The 20,640-nt window shown below is 38.7% G+C and overlaps 1 protein-coding gene across 10 annotated transcripts in view; it reads right to left on the reverse strand.

Moving 5' to 3' along the window:
* Positions 1–20,640, reverse strand: part of Zmynd8 (Zinc finger MYND-type containing 8) — a 154,713-nt gene that overhangs the window by 76,129 nt on the left and 57,944 nt on the right. For all 10 annotated transcript variants that reach the window (XM_070104124.1, XM_070104123.1, XM_070104122.1 and 7 more), the window contains 3 exons: positions 12,930–13,045; positions 11,455–11,551; positions 921–1,104 (listed from right to left, as the gene is read on the reverse strand). In XM_070104124.1, the coding sequence (XP_069960225.1) occupies positions 921–1,104; positions 11,455–11,551; positions 12,930–13,045 (397 nt within the window). The remainder of the gene's footprint in view (positions 1–920; positions 1,105–11,454; positions 11,552–12,929; positions 13,046–20,640) is intronic.

Below are 20,640 nucleotides of genomic sequence, written 5' to 3' on the forward strand. Positions count from 1 at the left end.
TTAACCTGCTGTATAAGTGAGGCCCTACAGTAACCCAGAGCTTAACCTGCTGTATAAGTGAGGCTCTACAGTAACCCAGAGCTTAACCTGCTGTATAAGTGAGGCTCTACAGTAACCCAGAGCTTAACCTGTTGTATAAGTGAGGCTCTACAGTAACCCAGAGCTTAACCTGCTGTATAAGTGAGGCTCTACAGTAACCCAGAGCTTAACCTGTTGTATAAGTGAGGCTCTACAGTAACCCAGAGCTTAACCTGTTGTATAAGTGAGGTTCTACAGTGACCCAGAGCTTAACCTGCTGTATAAGTGAGGCTCTACAGTAACCCAGAGCTTAACCTGCTGTATAAGTGAGGCCCTACAGTAACCCAGAGCTTAACCTGCTGTATAAGTGAGGCTCTACAGTAACCCAGAGCTTAACCTGCTGTATAAGTGAGGCTCTACAGTAACCCAGAGCTTAACCTGCTGTATAAGTGAGGCTCTACAGTAACCCAGAGCTTAACCTGCTGTATAAGTGAGGCCCTACAGTAAGCTAACCTGCTGTATAGGCAGGGCCAACCTGTAATGTTTAGTAAAAGTTTGTAACTGTAATATGCTCTACAAAAATGAGAGAAAACTTATCACTTCCACTCATATTCTGCATATTTCTATGTTCCATTTTAGTTCCAAGGAATAATACAAAGTTTTCATTTTCAATTTTTTTTTTAACATACCAGCCTTGTCCCACCAAGGTAGGGTGATCCAAAAAAGAATTTTTTTTTTCAACAAACCAGCAGTATCCCACCAAGGTAGGGTGATCTAAGAAGAAAAACGAAAGTTTTTATTTTTTAATTTATCAATTTATACAGAAGAGGTTACTAGCCCCTTGCTCCTGGCATTTTAGTCACTAATCCAAACTGCTTGAAAGTAAGACTAATTATGAATACCTGAGTGGCCGGATAACCTGGAGAGAGCCCTGGACTGAGATCGAACTCTAAGGGCCATTGGTCCTTTATAATTAGGAAGCATGATCTTGATTTGGTCAGGATCGGCAGGGTTGAACTGAACGCGATGAGGGGCATACTTGAACCTTCCAAATCTTTCCCTCAGTTTAACTATGTGCTCATTTACCTGCAAATGTCAATATTATTATGACATTAAAGTGACTATTCTACTGTATAAACTAAAACCTACAAATCTAAGTTATATATAGAACAATACACATATTAACAATAAAAAATCACAATACCGTGACTGTGACAATGCACAAATAACCCGCACTTAAGAAGGAAGAAAGGCAATAGGCCTACTGGCTCATGCTAGGCACATTCAAGTCACATCCAGTTAAGAAGGTAGGAGCACTGCTGCAGGCCTACTGATCCAACTATTACCAATAAACCTTAATCTGTCCAAACACACATCTATGTTAACATGCTCCAAAAGTAGATCTACATTTTTTTCATATTTTCAAACAAAAACAAAAAATATAGATAAAAGTTGTTTTAAATGTCTGAATGTGCGTGGATGTTGTGCAGATGATAAGAAAGAGATGATTGTGGATGTTATGAATGAGAAGAAACTGGATGTCCTGCTTTAAGTGAAACAAAGCTGAAGGGGGTGGGAGAGTTTCAGTGGAGAGGAATAAATGGGATTAGGTCAGGGGTTTCAAATAGAGTTAGAGCTAAAGAAGGAGTAGCAATAATGTTGAAGGATAAGCTATGGCAGGAAAACAGGGACTACAAATGTATTAATTCAAGGATTATGTGGAGTAAAATAAAGATTGGATGTGAAAAGTGGGTTATAGTAAGCGTGTATGCACCTGGAGAAGAGAGAAGTGTAGAGGAGAGAGAGAGATTCTGGGAAATGTTGAGTGAATGCGTGGGGAGTTCTGAATCAAGTGTGAGAGTAATGGTGGTTGGGGATTTCAATGCTAAAGTGGGTAAAAATGTTATGGAGGGGATAGTAGGTAAATTTGGGGTGCCAGGGGTAAATGTAAATGGGGAGCCTTTAATTGAGCTATGTGTAGAAAGAAATTTGGTAATAAGTAATACATATTTTATGAAAAAGAGGATAAATAAATATACAAGGTATGATGTAGCACGTAATGAAAGTAGTTTATGAGATTATGTATTGGTGGATAAAAGGTTGATGGGTAGGCTCCAGGATATACATGTTTATAGAGGGGCAACTGATATATCGGATCATTATTTAGTTGTAGCTACAGTTAGAGTAAGAGGTAGATGGGAAAAGAGGAAGGTGGCAACAACAAGTAAGAGGGAGGTGAAAGTGTATAAACTAAGGGAGGAGGAAGTTCGGGTGAGAGCAGAGTATATGGAGAGTAAAAGAAAGGTGAAGAGAATGGTGAGAGTGCAAAAGGGGAGCAGATGATAGAGTGGGAGAGGCACTGTCAAGAAATTTTAATGAAAATAAGAAAAAAATTTGGAGTTAAACAAGTTAAGAAAGCCTAGGGAAAGTATGGATTTGTCAGTTAAAAACAGAGTAGGGGAGTTAGTAGATGGGGAGATGGAGGTATTAGGTAGATGGCGAGAATATTTTGAGGAACTTTTAAATGTTAAGGAAGAAAGAGAGGCAGCAATTTCATGCACTGGTCAGGGAGGTATACCATCTTTTAGGAGTGAAGAAGAGCAGAATGTAAGTGTGGTGGAGGTACGTGAGGCATTACGTAGAATGAAAGGGGGTAAAGCAGCTGGAACTGATGGGATCATGACAGAAATGTTAAAAGCAGGGGGGGATATAGTGTTGGAGTGGTTTTTTTTTTTTTTTTTTTAACAAGTCGGCCGTCTCCCACCGAGGCAGGGTGACCCAAAAAAGAAAGAAAATCCCCAAAAAGAAAATACTTTCATCATAATTCAACACTTTCACCACACTCGCACATTATCACTGTTTTTGCAGAGGTGCTCAGAAATACAACAGTTTAGAAGCATACACATATAAAGATACACAACATATCCCTCCAAACTGCCAATATCCCAAACCCCTCCTTTAAAGTGCAGGCATTGTACTTCCCATTTCCAGGACTCAAGTCCGACTATATGAAAATAACCGGTTTCCCTGAATCCCTTCACTAAATATTACCCTGCTCACACTCCAACAGATCGTCAGGTCCCAAGTACCATTCGTCTCCATTCACTCCTATCTAACACGCTCACGCACGCTTGCTGTTTAATATATGTATGAAAGAGGGGAAGGTACCTAGGGATTGCCGGAGAGCATGTATAGTCCCTTTATATAAAGGGAAAGGGGACAAAAGAGACTGTAAAAATTATAGAGGAATAAGTTTACTGAGTATACCAGGAAAAAGTGTACAATAGGGTTATAATTGAAAGAATTCGAGGTAAGACAGAATATAGGACTGCGGATGAGCAAGGAGGTTTCAGAGTGGGTAGGGGATGTGTAGATCAAGTGTTTACATTGAAGCATATATGTGAACAGTATTTAGATAAAGGTAGGGAAGTTTTTATTGCATTTATGGATTTAGAAAAGGCCTATGATATAGTGGATAGAGGAGCAATGTGGCAGATGTTGCAAGTACAGGAAGGCCCCGCTTCACGGCGTTTCACTTTACGGCGTTCCGCTAATACGGACATTTCAAATTATGACCAAAACTTGCTATACGGCTCCCCCCACCTGACTTTCTAATACGGTCACCGTGCCCCACCCTGTTTGTTAACATTCTCCATGAGCTCAGTAAGCACTAAGTCTCTCCATTTTGTCTGGAAACTCCAAAATTTCAAATGTTTTTAAAAGTTATTTCATATTTTATATATACTCTGATATGGGTGTGAGTTAGACCTGATAGCTTGTGCTACCAGGTCGGTTGCCGTGTTCCTCCCTTAAGTCAATGTGACCTGACCTGACTAGGTTGGGTGCATTGGCTTAAGCCGGTAGGAGACTTGGACCTGCCTCGCATGGGCCAGTAGGCCTTCTGCAGTGTTCCTTCGTTCTTATGTTCTTATGTATACCTGTACCTAAATAAACTTACATACATCGAGTCATTTAAATGTCGTATATTACGTTAATATACACATTTTCATTAATCCATCCATGATATTTTTTCAAAATTATATAATAAACACGATGCATAACATATAAATAAGATAAATACACCCCACAGTAGAATAAATAAACATAAATGTGAGCTGTGGTAGCAGACGACTTCCACAAGTGGTGATAATAACAATAGTCACGGAGTCTCATTAAATGTCGTATATTACGGTAATATACACATTTTCATTAATCCAGCCATGATATTTTTTTCAAAATTATATAATAAACACGATGCATAACATATAAATAAGATAAATACACCCCACAATAGAATAAATAAACATAAATGTGAGATGTGAGCAGACGACTTCCACAAGTGACGCCATAATAACAATAGTCACGGAGTCTCATTAAATGTCGTATATTACGGTAATATACACATTTTCATTAATCCATCCATGATATTTTTTTCAAAATTATATAATAAACACGATGCATAACATATAAATAAGATAAATACACCCCACAGTAGAATAAATAAACATAAATGTGAGCTGTGGTAGCAGACGACTTCCACAAGTGGTGATAATAACAATAGTCACAGAGTCTCATTAAATGTCGTATATTACGGTAATATACACATTTTCATTAATCCAGCCATGATATTTTTTTCAAAATTATATAATAAACACGATACATAACATAAAAAGATGATAAATACACCCCACAATAGAATAAATAAACATAAATATAAGATGTGGGAGCCTGGTTTGTTTACATAACTCTGCGCCTGTTACCTCTCATGTACTCATTCTTTCTCTCTCTCATTTATTCGTTTTATCTCATTTACTTACTCCTGACCCTACATTAAGACTACAAATATTTTAAGGTAAGTAATGAGTGAACTGTATATACATTTTATCGCTCTGGGATGCTTAAGTATCATAGAATAGTATGTGTGGGTGGGGTGGCCTGGTGAGGCTATTACAATACATACCACACTTGATTTCTTACAATAAATACTACTTGTCTCACCCTAGATTAAGACTATAAATATTTTAAGGTAAGTAATGAGTGCACTATGTGTGTATTGTACCTTTTTATTGTTTTTTGATGCCTGGTTCTATTGCTAACTTAATATATGTTAGTGTAAACTTGTTATCTAGTGTTTGTATGCATTTATAAGTGGAAAAAAAGGGTTTTCCGCTTTACGGCGGTAGCCTGGAACCTAACCCGCCGTATAAGTGGGGCCTTCCTGTATATGGAATAGGTGGTAAGTTATTAAATGCTGTAAAGAGTTTTTATGAGGATAGTGAGGCTCAGGTTAGGGTGTGTAGAAGAGAGGGAGACTACTTCCCGGTAAAAGTAGGTCTTAGACAGGGATGTGTAATGTCACCATGGTTGTTTAATATATTTATAGATGGGGTTGTAAAGGAAGTAAATGCTAGGGTGTTCTGGAGAGGGGTGGGATTAAATTTTGGGGAATCAAATTCAAAATGGGAATTGACACAGTTACTTTTTGCTGATGATACTGTGCTTATGGGAGATTCTAAAGAAAAATTGCAAAGGTTAGTGGATGAGTCTGAGAATGTGTGTAAAGGTAGAAAGTTGAAAGTGAACATAGAACAGAGTAAGGTGATGAGGGTGTCAAATGATTTAGATAAAGAAAAATTGGATATCAAATTGGGGAGGAGGAGTATGGAAGAAGTGAATGTTTTCAGATACTTGGGAGTTGACGTGTTGGCAGATGGATTTATGAAGGATGAGGTTAATCATAGAATTGATGAGGGAAAAAAGGTGAGTGGTGCGTTGAGGTATATGTGGAGTCAAAAAACGTTACCTATGGAGGCAAAGAAGGGAATGTATGAAAGTATAGTAGTACCAACACTCTTATATGGGTGTGAAGCTTGGGTGGTAAATGCAGCAGCGAGGAGACGGTTGGAGGCAGTGGAGATGTCCTGTTTAAGGGCAATGTGTGGTGTAAATATTATGCAGAAAATTCAGAGTGTGGAAATTAGAAGGTGTGGAGTTAATAAAAGTATTAGTCAGAGGGCAGAAGAGGGGTTGTTGAGGTGGTTTGGTCATTTAGAGAGAATGGATCAAAGTAGAATGACATGGAAAGCATATAAATCTATAGGGGAAGGAAGGCGGGGTAGGGGTCGTCCTCGAAAGGGTTGGAGAGAGGGGGTAAAGGAGGTTTTGTGGGCAAGGGGCTTGGACTTCCAGCAAGCGTGCGTGAGCGTGTTAGATAGGAGTGAATGGAGACGAATGGTACTTGGGACCTGACGATCTGTTGGAGTGTGAGCAGGGTAATATTTAGTGAAGGGATTCAGGGAAACCGGTTATTTTCATATAGTCGGACTTGAGTCCTGGAAATGGGAAGTACAATGCCTGCACTTTAAAGGAGGGGTTTGGGATATTGGCAGTTTGGAGGGATATGTTGTGTATCTCTATACGTATATGCTTCTAAACTGTTGTATTCTGAGCACCTCTGCAAAAACAGTGATAATGTGCGAGTGTGGTGAAAGTGTTGAATGATGATGAAAGTATTTCCTTTTTGGGGATTTTCTTTCTTTTTATGGGTCACCCTGCCTCGGTGGGAGACGGCCGACTTGTTGAAAAAAAAAAAAAAAAAAAAAAAATATATACAGTGGACCCCCGGTTAACGAACTTTTTTCATTCCAGAAGTATGTTCAGGTGCCAGTACTGACCGAATTTTTTCCCATAAGGAATATTGTGAAGTAGATTAGTCCATTTCAGACCCCCAAACATACACGTACAAACGCACTTACATAAATACACTTACATAATTGGTCGCATTTGGAGGTGATCGTTAAGCGGGGGTCCACTGTATGTACATATAAATATATATACACATGTATATATATATATATATATATATATATATATATATATATATATATATATATATATATATATATATATATATATATATATATATATATATATATATATATATATATATATATATATATATATATATATATATATATATATATATATATATATATATATATATATATATATATATATATATATATATATATATATATATATATATATATATATATATATATATATATATATATATATATATATATATATATATATATATATATATATATATATATATATATATATATATATATATATATATATATAAATGTATTTTCTTTTTGGGGATTTTCTTTCTTTTTTGGGTCACCCTGCCTCGGTGGGAGACGGCCGACTTGTTGAAAAAAAAAAAAAATATATATATATATAAAAAGAAGATCTATGCTATGTTTTTTTACATACTTTCAAATGTTGAAAAAAACGTAGATCTACATTTAGACAGTTTCAGGGTTAAGGGGTTAATGGCTCAAGCTGGACCAAAACATCATCATAAGTTTCATTCTTCTATGTGCAGGCTAACTGTGTAATACACATATTAGACAGACATGTGCCACTAATAAAACATTTACTGTGACTATGTTTCTAGCCCCAGGAGTCCGTCAAGCCAATACAAACAAGACAATGAAATACATATGCATGGTTTACCAAAAAATAAATGAACTGATATGGGAAAGAGGTGACACAGTTATCATTACTCAACTTGTTCCTTATTAGAACAGAGGAAGAAATGTTCAACATCAACTATTAACTCGTAAACGGTCCAAGCAGATCTACGTTCACATGTGTAGTGCTACAAAAGTAGATCTACGTTTTTTTACAAATTTTCAAATTTTTTTTTTTTTATTATCACACCGGCCGATTCCCACCAAGGCAGGGTGGCCCGAAAAAGAAAAACTTTCACCATCATTCACTCCATCACTGTCTTGCCAGAAGGGTGCTTTACACTACAGTTTTTAAACTGCAACATTAACACCCCTCCTTCAGAGTGCAGGCACTGTACTTCCCATCTCCAGGACTCAAGTCCGGCCTGCCGGTTTCCCTGAATCCCTTCATAAATGTTACTTTGCTCACACTCCAACAGCACGTCAAGTATTAAAAACCATTTGTCTCCATTCACTCCTATCAAACACGCTCACGCATGCCTGCTGGAAGTCCAAGCCCCTCGCACACAAAACCTCCTTTACCCCCTCCCTCCAACCCTTCCTAGGCCGACCCCTACCCCGCCTTCCTTCCACTACAGACTGATACACTCTTGAAGTCATTCTGTTTCGCTCCATTCTCTCTACATGTCCGAACCACCTCAACAACCCTTCCTCAGCCCTCTGGACAACAGTTTTGGTAATCCCGCACCTCCTCCTAACTTCCAAACTATGAATTCTCTGCATTATATTCACACCACACATTGCCCTCAGACATGACATCTCCACTGCCTCCAGCCTTCTCCTCGCTGCAACATTCATCACCCACGCTTCACACCCATATAGGAGCGTTGGTAAAACTATACTCTCATACATTCCCCTCTTTGCCTCCAAGGACAAAGTTCTTTGTCTCCACAGACTCCTAAGTGCACCACTCACTCTTTTTCCCTCATCAATTCTATGATTCACCTCATCTTTCATAGACCCATCCGCTGACACGTCCACTCCCAAATATCTGAATACGTTCACCTCCTCCATACTCTCTCCCTCCAATCTGATATTCAATCTTTCATCACCTAATCTTTTTGTTATCCTCATAACCTTACTCTTTCCTGTATTCACCTTTAATTTTCTTCTTTTGCACACCCTACCAAATTCATCCACCAATCTCTGCAACTTCTCTTCAGAATCTCCCAAGAGCACAGTGTCATCAGCAAAGAGCAGCTGTGACAACTCCCACTTTGTGTGTGATTCTTTATCTTTTAACTCCACGCCTCTTGCCAAGACCCTCGCATTTACTTCTCTTACAACCCCATCTATAAATATATTAAACAACCAAGGTGACATCACACATCCTTGTCTAAGGCCTACTTTTACTGGGAAAAAATTTCCCTCTTTCCTACATACTCTAACTTGAGCCTCACTATCCTCGTAAAAACTCTTCACTGCTTTCAGTAACCTACCTCCTACACCATACACTTGCAACATCTGCCACATTGCCCCCCTATCCACCCTGTCATACGCCTTTTCCAAATCCATAAATGCCACAAAGACCTCTTTAGTCTTATCTAAATACTGTTCACTTATATGTTTCACTGTAAACACCTGGTCCACACACCCCCTACCTTTCCTAAAGCCTCCTTGTTCATCTGCTATCCTATTCTCCGTCTTACTCTTAATTCTTTCAATTATAACTCTACCATACACTTTACCAGGTACACTCAACAGACTTATCCCCCTATAATTTTTGCACTCTCTTTTATCCCCTTTGCCTTTATACAAAGGAACTATGCATGCTCTCTGCCAATCCCTAGGTACCTTACCCTCTTCCATACATTTATTAAATAATTGCACCAACCACTCCAAAACTATATCCCCACCTGCTTTTAACATTTCTATCTTTATCCCATCAATCCCGGCTGCCTTACCCCCTTTCATTTTACCTACTGCCTCACGAACTTCCCCCACACTCACAACTGGCTCTTCCTCACTCCTACAAGATGTTATTCCTCCTTGCCCTATACACGAAATCACAGCTTCCCTATCTTCATCAACATTTAACAATTCCTCAAAATATTCCTTCCATCTTCCCAATACCTCTAACTCTCCATTTAATAACTCTCCTCTCCTATTTTTAACTGACAAATCCATTTGTTCTCTAGGCTTTCTTAACTTGTTAATCTCACTCCAAAACTTTTTCTTATTTTCAACAAAATTTGTTGATAACATCTCACCCACTCTCTCATTTGCTCTCTTTTTACATTGCTTCACCACTCTCTTAACTTCTCTCTTTTTCTCCATATACTCTTCCCTCCTTGCATCACTTCTACTTTGTAAAAACTTCTCATATGCTAACTTTTTCTCCCTTACTACTCTCTTTACATCATCATTCCACCAATCGCTCCTCTTCCCTCCTGCACCCACTTTCCTGTAACCACAAACTTCTGCTGAACACTCTAACACTACATTTTTAAACCTACCCCATACCTCTTCGACCCCATTGCCTATGCTCTCATTAGCCCATCTATCCTCCAATAGCTGTTTATATCTTACCCTAACTGCCTCCTCTTTTAGTTTATAAACCTTCACCTCTCTCTTCCCTGATGCTTCTATTCTCCTTTCTACATTTTCAAATGTAGAAAAACAAAAAGAAGATCTACTTTTTTTACATACTTTCAAATGTTGAAAAAACATATATATACGTTTGGACCGTTTACTGGTTAATCAGTAGGATAAGGAAAAAACATTGTGCGATACAAATAACAAAAATTACTGAAACTGTTTACATAATGAACTGAATGATACTTTTGGAACCATACTGTCTAATCTCCATGTTCCAAATTCTCTGCTCTTTTTTTTTTTTTTTTTTTTTTTTTTTTTGCATCTTAGAGCTATCTTGCGGCTTTTTCTAGCCTTGACAGTGTATGGTGGAACCTCTGTATGTGACGTTAATTAATTCCAGAAGGCTGTTCGAGTGCCGCTCCGTCTGAGTATTGTACAAGTTCTTCCCAACCAATTTTCTGTTTGATTGGCTGTTATCGCTAATCTTCGTAGACCCCATGGTGAATTTTTTATACAAATAATACACAAAAACCACCAAAACATGCGAAGAAACATGAAATAGTTTACGGCGAAGTTCCGGCAGGTCATATTTGTTTGGCTGAGTGCTGAGCTTTGTTCGAGTAGGGAGCTGGTCGCATACCGAGCTTCCGCTGTATTTTACTCCTGAACACCAAGCCACAGGTGCGTATTACAATTTTGCCTTAACATGTCTTATAAATAGCGTTTATAGCCTTCTTCCATCCAAATATCTAATAGCTATTAAAACTCTGCTAGTGAGATAAGTTCACGGAAAGAGCCAAACCTGAAAGGGTCACATGGCACTGCACAAAACAAAAGAAAATGGTATAGAATGGAAGAGGAAGAAGTGTTCAGGGAAGACCACTGCCAAGTGATGCTGATTAGAAATGATGATGCAAATTGGTGTCAGTAATAAATGCAATTTTTTTTTTTAACACAAATACCGTTTCCCACCAAAGCAGGGCGACCCAAAAAAGAAACCGAATTTTTTTTTTTTTTTACGTTTAGTAATCTCTATACAGTAGGGGTTACTACCCCCTTGCTTCTGGTACTTTAGTTGCTTTTTACAACATATATGGTATATGGAGGAAAGATTCTTCTCCACTTCCCAAATATTGTTCAGTATATGTATTTCTAATTTAAATGATAATTCACATAAAACCATGTGAGCGTTGCCATGCATATTATAAACAGTACCTTATAATGCATATTATGAATACAGTTCTTTATAATGCACATTACAAATACGGTAGTTTATGATGCATATTACAAATACAGTACTTTATAATGCATTGATAGTTTTGAGAGGAGGAAGAATAATGCAGCAATAAACAGTTACCTCTTGAAGACATGATTCTAATGTCTTATTTCTATTTTTAAGAGGCGTTGGCATCTGTTCGGAGAAGAGGAAGCACTCTTTCATTGGAACCCACGATCTGTAAGAAGAAAACAATACTAATGCAGAAGGCTGCCATCTGGAGCTGAAACTGTTTAGTCCTGAGCTACAACTGTTTAGTCCTGAGCTACAACTGTTTAGTCCTGAGCTACAACTGTTTAGTCCTGAGCTACAACTGTTTAGTCCTGAGCTACAACTGTTTAGTCCTGAGCTACAACTTGGTTATGATTTAAGCACATCAGGCCAATCAAGAAGAAAAAAAAAAAGCCTCTTTCCCTACAGCAATTCATTTGCAAACAATTATGTTAAATTACGTGATAATCAACTATTCTTTCTGAAACTTAATAAATTTCCTTAAAAACTGACAAGATACAAAGCTAAGCAACAATGTGTTTTAGGTAGTCATGTCACTTATCAATGATAAACTCACTGTGACAAATGAATTACTAAAAATACAACCATAACATTCTTTAAGGATTTCACTAATTTATAATAATTGCTTTTAACACACTAGCTGTTATAACCACCGAGGCAGGGTGGCCCAAAAAAGAAGACACACTTTCACCATCACTCAGTCCATCACTGTCTTGCCAAATGGCCAATGATACTACAGTTCAAGACCACAAATATCCCCACCCCACCTCCAGAGTGCAGCCACTGTATGTCCCATCTCCAGGACTCAAGTCCAGCTAACTGGTAATTTGTAATGATCTGTGTATAAAAATCACACATCTAACGATAACCAAAATAAAAAATGGTTGAGATACATCTGGCAACAAGGGAATGTTTATCATCCATGGTGCAAGAATAGGCTGTAATTTTCTGAAGAGAAAACCTTTTTGAACACCTCAAGTCAAAGTCCATCCATTAACCTGTAAACGGTCCAAACATATATATACGTTTTTTCAACATTTGAAAGCATGTAAAAAAAGTAGATCTTTTTGTTTTTTTACATTTGAAAATGTGTAAAAAAAACTTTGATCTACTTTTTTTTTTGTTATATTTGAAAATATGTAAAGAAAAACTTAGATCTATTTTTGAGCACTACACATGTGAACATAGATCTGCTTGGACCGTTTACGGGTTAAACTTTTATTTCTAAACAATTTTACAAAACAGCCAAACTAGAGTCGTGGAGGTGGGAAGTACAGTGCCTGCACTTTCAAGGACAGGTTTGGGATATTTGCCGTTTAGAGAGACACCTGAACTGTCATATCTATGTGTGTCTGGTAAGACAGTGAGTGTGAATGATGGTAAACTTTTTTTTGTTTTTTGGGTCAACCTGCCTCAGTGGAAGGCACCCAGTGTGTTATTTTTTCTTTTTACAAAATCTTTTATCTATATTCAACCATTAAACCTTCATTTCTTGACAATTTTAGAAAATCTTTGATCAAGACATTTCCATCTGGCAGCCTTACCTGTCATGTCTTCCAAAAAATCTTACATCTACATTGCCATCTCTCCACTTGACTGCTTTTGCTGGCCAAAAAGGAAATCCTTTCAATCTTGCCCATATTAGGGGGTGAGCAGACCTCTGTAGGGAAAGAGAACATCAAACATAAGCAGAAAGAACAAGTCTGGCCCTTAAGATTTTATGCCTGTTAATGATTCAGGTGGGAAATGGAATAGAATCCTTCCTCTGTAAGACACACTGTAAGAGGCAACTAAAATGCCAGGAGCAAAGGGCTGTTAACCCCTGTATAAATTACTAAATATAAAGAAAAAAAGATTCAGGAAATCCTCACCCCATGTCCCAGTCTGACTCAACTTACATTAAAGGAAATAGTTCTTAAGCAAAACACAGTTAAGTAAATATATATAATGAAATGTAAAGATATATACATATAATGAGTTATAACAATATAAAGATATATTCTTCTTCTTTCAACACGCCGACCATATCCCACCAAGGCAGGGTGGCCCAAAAAGAAAAACGAAAGTTTCTCTTTTAAATTTAGTAATTTATATGGGAGAAGGGGTTACTAGCCCCTTGCTCCCGGCATTTTAGTCGCCTCTTACAACACGCATGGCTTACGGAGGAAGAATTCTGTTCCACTTCCCCATGGAGAAATATAAAGACATATAGTGAAGAAATACTTTGCAACATTTACCTGCTATTTTAAATGTTTATGAGACAAAAAGAAAAGACCAGTAATCCAGCCAGTGCATAAGGTTCAACAGGCTTCTGATTCACACTTTTATGGCAGCATGATTGTATCTCCCTCGATGACTGGTGTCTAACAACCTACTTAAGCCCTTAATAATATGGCTATGCACTGGTCACTTAACATTACAGATCAAAGTACTAAATGTTTGTGTGTTTATATAGCTAGTTATTTGATGCCCTGCACCTACATGGATCATTCAGTGAAGTGAGTGGCGGAGACTTGATCCTCCATCCACTAGGTTAGATATAGATCATTCAGTGAAGTGAGTGGCAGAGACCTGATCCTCCATCCACTAGGTTAGATATAGATCATTCAGTGGAGTGAGTGGTGGAGACCTGATCCTCCATCCACTAGGTAAGATATAGATCATTCAGTGGAGTGAGTGGTGGAGACCTGATCCTCCATCCACTAGGTAAGATATAGATCATTCAGTGAAGTGAGTGGCGGAGACTTGATCCTCCATCCACTAGGTAAGATATAGATCATTCAGTGAAGTGAGTGGTGGAGACCTGATCCTCCATCCACTAGGTAAGATATAGATCATTCAGTGGAGTGAGTGGTGGAGACCTGATCCTCCATCCACTAGGTAAGATATAGATCATTCAGTGGAGTGAGTGGTGGAGACTTGATCCTCCATCCACTAGGTAAGATATAGATCATTCAGTGAAGTGAGTGGTGGAGACCTGATCCTCCATCCACTAGGTAAGATATAGATCATTCAGTGAAGTGAGTGGTGGAGACCTGATCCTCCATCCACTAGGTAAGATATAGATCATTCAGAGAAGTGAGTGGTGGAGACCTGATCCTCCATCCACTAGGTAAGATATAGATCATTCAGTGAAGTGAGTGGTGGAGACCTGATCCTCCATCCACATTCAGGAAGACTCGTATTACGACAATCCATTGACACACTCTCAGTTCACGGAGTTCACTACCTTATCACAGGTATACGATGAAATCATGTGGGAGTCACATGATTTCATCGTCTACCCGTCCTCATCATAGGTAGAGGTTGTTTTGATAAGGACCTGCCTCGCATGGGCCAGTAGGCCTTCTGCAGTGTTCCTCCATTCTTATGTTCTTATGTTCTTATATAGATCATTCAGTGAAGTTAGTGGTGGAGACTTGATCCTCCATCCACTAGGTAAGATATAGATCATTCAGTGAAGTGAGTGGTGGAGACTTGATCCTCCATCCACTAGGTAAGATATAGATCATTCAGTGAAGTGAGTGGTGGAGACTTGATCCTCCAGCCACTAGGTAAGATATAGATCATTCAGTGAAGTGAGTGGTGGAGACTTGATCCTCCATCCACTAGGTAAGATATAGATCATTCAGTAAAGTGAGTGCTGGAGACCTGATCCTCCATCCACTAGGTAAGATATAGATCATTCAGTGAAGTGAGTGGTGGAGACCTGATCCTCCATCCACTAGGTAAGATATAGATCATTCAGTAAAGTGAGTGGTGGAGACTTGATCCTCCATCCACTAGGTAAGATATAGATCATTCAGTAAAGTGAGTGGTGGAGACCCGATCCTCCATCCACTAGGTAAGATATAGATCATTCAGTGAAGTGAGTGGTGGAGACCTGATCCTCCATCCACTAGGTAAGATATAGATCATTCAGTGAAGTGAGTGGCAGAGACTTAATCCTCCATCCACTAGGTAAGATATAGATCATTCAGTGAAGTGAGTGGTGGAGACCTGATCCTCCATCCACTAGGTAAGATATAGATCATTCAGTGAAGTGAGTGGCGAAGACTTAATCCTCCATCCACTAGGTAAGATATAGATCATTCAGTGAAGTGAGTGGCGAAGACTTAATCCTCCATCCACTAGGTAAGATATAGATCATTCAGTGAAGTGAGTGGTGGAGACCTGATCCTCCATCCACTAGGTAAGATATAGATCATTCAGTGAAGTGAGTGGCAGAGACTTAATCCTCCATCCACTAGGTAAGATATAGATCATTCAGTGAAGTGAGTGGTGGAGACCTGATCCTCCATCCACTAGGTAAGATATAGATCATTCAGTGAAGTGAGTGGTGGAGACCTGTTCCTCCATCCACTAGGTAAGATATAGATCATTCAGTGAAGTGAGTGGCAGAGACTTAATCCTCCATCCACTAGGTAAGATATAGATCATTCAGTGAAGTGAGTGGCAGAGACTTAATCCTCCATCCACTAGGTAAGATATAGATCATTCAGCGAAGTGAGTGGTGGAGACTTAATCCTCCATCCACTAGGTAAGAAAAATACGTGCCACTCTTGCTACTGTTTACACACACATCTGCTTAATGTTTAAATTGAGGACAATTCACTTAAAAACAATACAGCATCAGATGTTTACAGTACAGTGATATCTCTTATTAGGAACAAGGCATGCAGAGAGATTTTCAAATGACTTACAATACTAAAGTAATGACAATTCAAATATAGATAACACTCTTTTGAATCTAAGTAATTTACAAAAAGAATCTGCATCTGTAAATGATGCTATGGGCAATATTCCCTGTACCTGCTAATTCTTATGTATAATATTCTGCCTGTTTAAAAAGAAACAACCATAGAAGAATCTTATTGTAACCAGCTGGCTTAGTGGCTAATGCACTGGCCTGCAGTTTTATAACTCACTCACCTTGGGTTCAAACCCCACCTGTCCTGTGGACTGCTTGCAATTGTTTTATAGCCTCTCCTCACTTAACGGCGGAGTTCCGTTCCTAAGATTACGTCAGTAAACGAATTCGTCACTAAGTGAGGAACATACTATAATGGTGATGTGTTTATGTCAACCATCTTTGATATTGTTTTAATGTCACCTTTGTACCATTTATAACATTTCTGGTATATTTTTAAATGCTTATACAGTAGTGTGCTGTATAGTGTAATAAACAGAATAGAGGAAATCAGCTCTAATTTAGGAATGCATACTGGCCAGAGACCCCATCATAAGTCCGAGTTGTTGGTAAGTGAGGAGAGGTTGTATTGTGATTTCCTGAGTCTGCCTGTTTAACTTCTCACGGTTGCTGTTTGTGTACATTTTCCTCTCTAGCTTTGCTAATGTAGATCATGTCTTCACACTCTGTCCACATGATTAGGTTTCTTCCAACTCTCTTTTGTCATTGTTCTTAACTCTCTTACCCCCTCCATCAAACTGAAAGCTAATGGGAATCTAATGCTTCTTTCCCTAAACTGGCTCTTCTTTTCCCACATACTGTATAGTTCGGCATGGTATATACATTACATACTCTTCCTACCATGAACAATCTGATCAGACAAGTGTTCTCATTTCTATCCTCCTCCCTGTGCCTGTCATATCTGCTCTCAACTTTATCTAAAAATTAATTTCTTAGCTGTTTATTCTTTTATTTTCATCATCCTTCTTATTCTATAATGTGTCTGCTAATAGGACTCTGGGTGTAATGGCTTAATATAATGAACAAGTTACAACAGAGACAATGTATATCACTAAGCAAAATGTCTTAGTATGCAAAACAGATGTTTACTGAGTCTTTACATGCATAAGAATGTACTTTTAAAAGGATTGTCTTCTCTCATAATCCTACTTCCACAATGAAGACACCTAAGCTTTGTCTTCTTTAGACAGTATTTCTAATTTACAACAAAACCTTAATAACACACCTTTATTCCATGGTTACAAAACCTGCACTTTGTCAAACTAATGAACTTCAAACTAATCTGGATCATATATCTCTTCCTCCTAAGTTTTTTTTTGTTTTAAACAAGTCGGCCGTCTCCCACCAAGGCAGGGTGACCCAAAAAGAAAGAAAATCACCCAAAACAAAATACTTTCATCATCATTCAACATTTTCACCTCACTCACACATAATCACTGCTTTTGCAGAGGTGCTCAGAATACAACAGTTTAGAAGTATATACGTATAAAGAATACACAACATATCCCTAAAAAACTGCCAATATCCCAAACCCCTCCTTTAAAGTGCAGGCATTGTACTTCCTATTTCCAGGACTCAATTCCGGCTATATAAAATAACCGGTTTCCCTGAATCCCTTCACTAAATATTACCCTGGTCACACTCCAACAGCTCATCAGGTCCCAAGTACCATTTGTCTCCATTCACTCCTATCTAACACGCTCACGCACGCTTGCTGGAGGTCCAAGCCCCTCTCCCACAAAACCTTCTTTACCCCTTCCCTCCAACCCTTTCGAGGATGACCCCCCCCCCCCCCCCCCCCCGCCTTCCTTCCCCTACACATTTATGCGCTCTCCATGTCATTCTACTTTGATCCATTCTCTCTAAATGACCAAACCACCTCAACAACCCCTCTTCATCCCTCTAATACTTTTATTACTCCACACCTCCTAATTTCCACACTCCGAATTTTCTGCATAATATTTACACCATACATTGCCCTTAGACAGGACATCTCCACTCCCTCTAACCGCCTCCTCGCTGCTGCATTTACAACCCAAGCTTCACACCCATACAAGTGTGTTGGTACCACTATACTTTCATACATTTCCTTCTTTGACTCCATAGATAATGTTCTTTGTCTCCACATATAGCTCAACGCACCACTCACCTTTTTTCCCTCATCAATTCTATGATTAACCTCATCCTTCATAAATCCATCCGCTCATACGTCAACTCCCAAATATCTGAAAACATTCACTTCTTCCATACTACTCCTCCCCAATTTGATATCCAATTTTTCTTCATCTAAATCATTTGATACCCTCATCACCTTACTCTTTTCTATACTCACTTTCAACCTTCTACCTTTACACACACTGCACCAGAAAATTGTTGGTCTTAGTGGTCCTAATAATGCTCTTTTGTATCTTGTTAAGAAACCATTGCCATCCTTTAGGATGGTTTTCTGCTAAACTATCCATTATCTAGCCTTCACAGAAGCTGCCATACTGAATCCTCTATTATACACAACAGTTGCAGCTGTTTCTATAAAAGAAATTCCATCTTTCTCACTTTAACAGATTTTTTAAGAAAATCTTCAAACTTGCCACACATTCTTATTTCCCCATACTGGAAAGCAGTTTTGCTTCACGCATATGCATATGCATATGTATGTGTGTGTGTGTGTGTGTGTATATATATATTTTTTTTTTTCAACAAGTCGGCCGTCTCCCACCGAGGCAGGGTGACCCAAAAAAGAAAGAAAATCCCCAAAAAGAAAATACTTTCATCATCATTCAACACTTTCACCACACTTGCACATTATCACTGTTTTTGCAGAGGTGCTCAGAATACAACAGTTTAGAAGCATACACATATAAAGATACACAACATATCCCTCCAAACTGCCAATATCCCAAACCCCTCCTTTAAAGTGCAGGCATTGTACTTCCCATTTCCAGGACTCAAGTCCGACTATATGAAAATAACCAGTTTCCCTGAATCCCTTCACTAAATATTACCCTGCTCACACTCCAACAGATCGTCAGGTCCCAAGTATCATTCGTCTCCATTCACTCCTATCTAACACGCTCACGCACGCTTGCTGGAAGTCCAAGCCCCTTGCCCACAAAACCTCCTTTACCCCCTCTCTCCAACCCTTTCGAAGACGACCCTTATCCCGCCTTCCTTCCCCTATAGATTTATATGCTTTCCATGTCATTCTACTTTGATCCATTCTCTCTAAATGACCAAACCACCTCAACAACCCCTCTTCTGCCCTCTGACTAATACTTTTATTAACTCCACACCTTCTCCTAATTTCCACACTCCGAATTTTCTGCATAATATTTACACCACACATTGCCCTTAAACAGGACATCTCCACTGCCTCCAACCTTCTCCTCGCTGCTGCATTTACCACCCAAGCTTCACACCCATATAAGAGTGTTGGTACTACTATACTTTCATACATTCCCTTCTTTGCCTCCATAGATAATGTTTTTTGACTCCACATATACCTCAACGCACCACTCACCTTTTTTCCCTCATCAATTCTATGATTAACCTCATCCTTCATAAATCCATCCGCCGACACGTCAACTCCCAAGTATCTGAAAACATTCACTTCTTCCATACTCCTCCTCCCCAATTTGATATCCAATTTTTCTTTATCTAAATCATTTGACACCCTCATCACCTTACTCTTTTCTATGTTCACTTTCAACTTTCTACCTTTACACACATTCCCAAACTCATCCACTAACCTTTGCAATTTTTCTTTAGAATCTCCCATAAGCACAGTATCATCAGCAAAAAGTAACTGTGTCAATTCCCATTTTGAATTTGATTCCCCATAATTTAATCCCACCCCTCTCCCAAACACCCTAGCATTTACTTCCTTAACAACCCCATCTATAAATATATTAAACAACCATGGTGACATTACACATCCCTGTCTAAGACCTACTTTTACCGGGAAATAGTCTCCCTCTCTTCTACACACCCTAACCTGAGCCTCACTATCTTCATAAAAACTCTTTACAGCATTTAATAACTTACCACCTATTCCATATACTTGCAACATCTGCCACATTGCTCCTCTATCCACTCTATCAAATGCCTTTTCTAAATCCATAAATGCAATAAAAACTTCCCTACCTTTATCTAAATACTGTTCACATATATGCTTCAATGTAAACACTTGATCTACACATCCCCTACCCACTCTGAAACCTCCTTGCTCATCCGCAATCCTACATTCTGTCTTACCTCTAATTCTTTCAATTATAACCCTACCGTACACTTTTCCTGGTATACTCAGTAAGCTTATTCCTCTATAATTTTTACAGTCTCTTTTGTCCCCTTTCCCTTTATATAAAGGGACTATACATGCTCTCCGCCAATCCCTAGGTACCTTCCCCTCTTTCATACATTTATTAAACAAAAGTACCAACCACTCCAACACTATATCCCCCCCTGCTTTTAACATTTCTGTCATGATCCCATCAGTACCAGCTGCTTTACTCCCTTTCATTTTACGTAATGCCTCACGTACCTCCCCC

The sequence above is a fragment of the Cherax quadricarinatus genome, chromosome 89 (genome assembly GCF_038502225.1).
Source record: "Cherax quadricarinatus isolate ZL_2023a chromosome 89, ASM3850222v1, whole genome shotgun sequence".
NCBI classification, from domain to species: Eukaryota; Metazoa; Arthropoda; class Malacostraca; order Decapoda; family Parastacidae; genus Cherax; species Cherax quadricarinatus.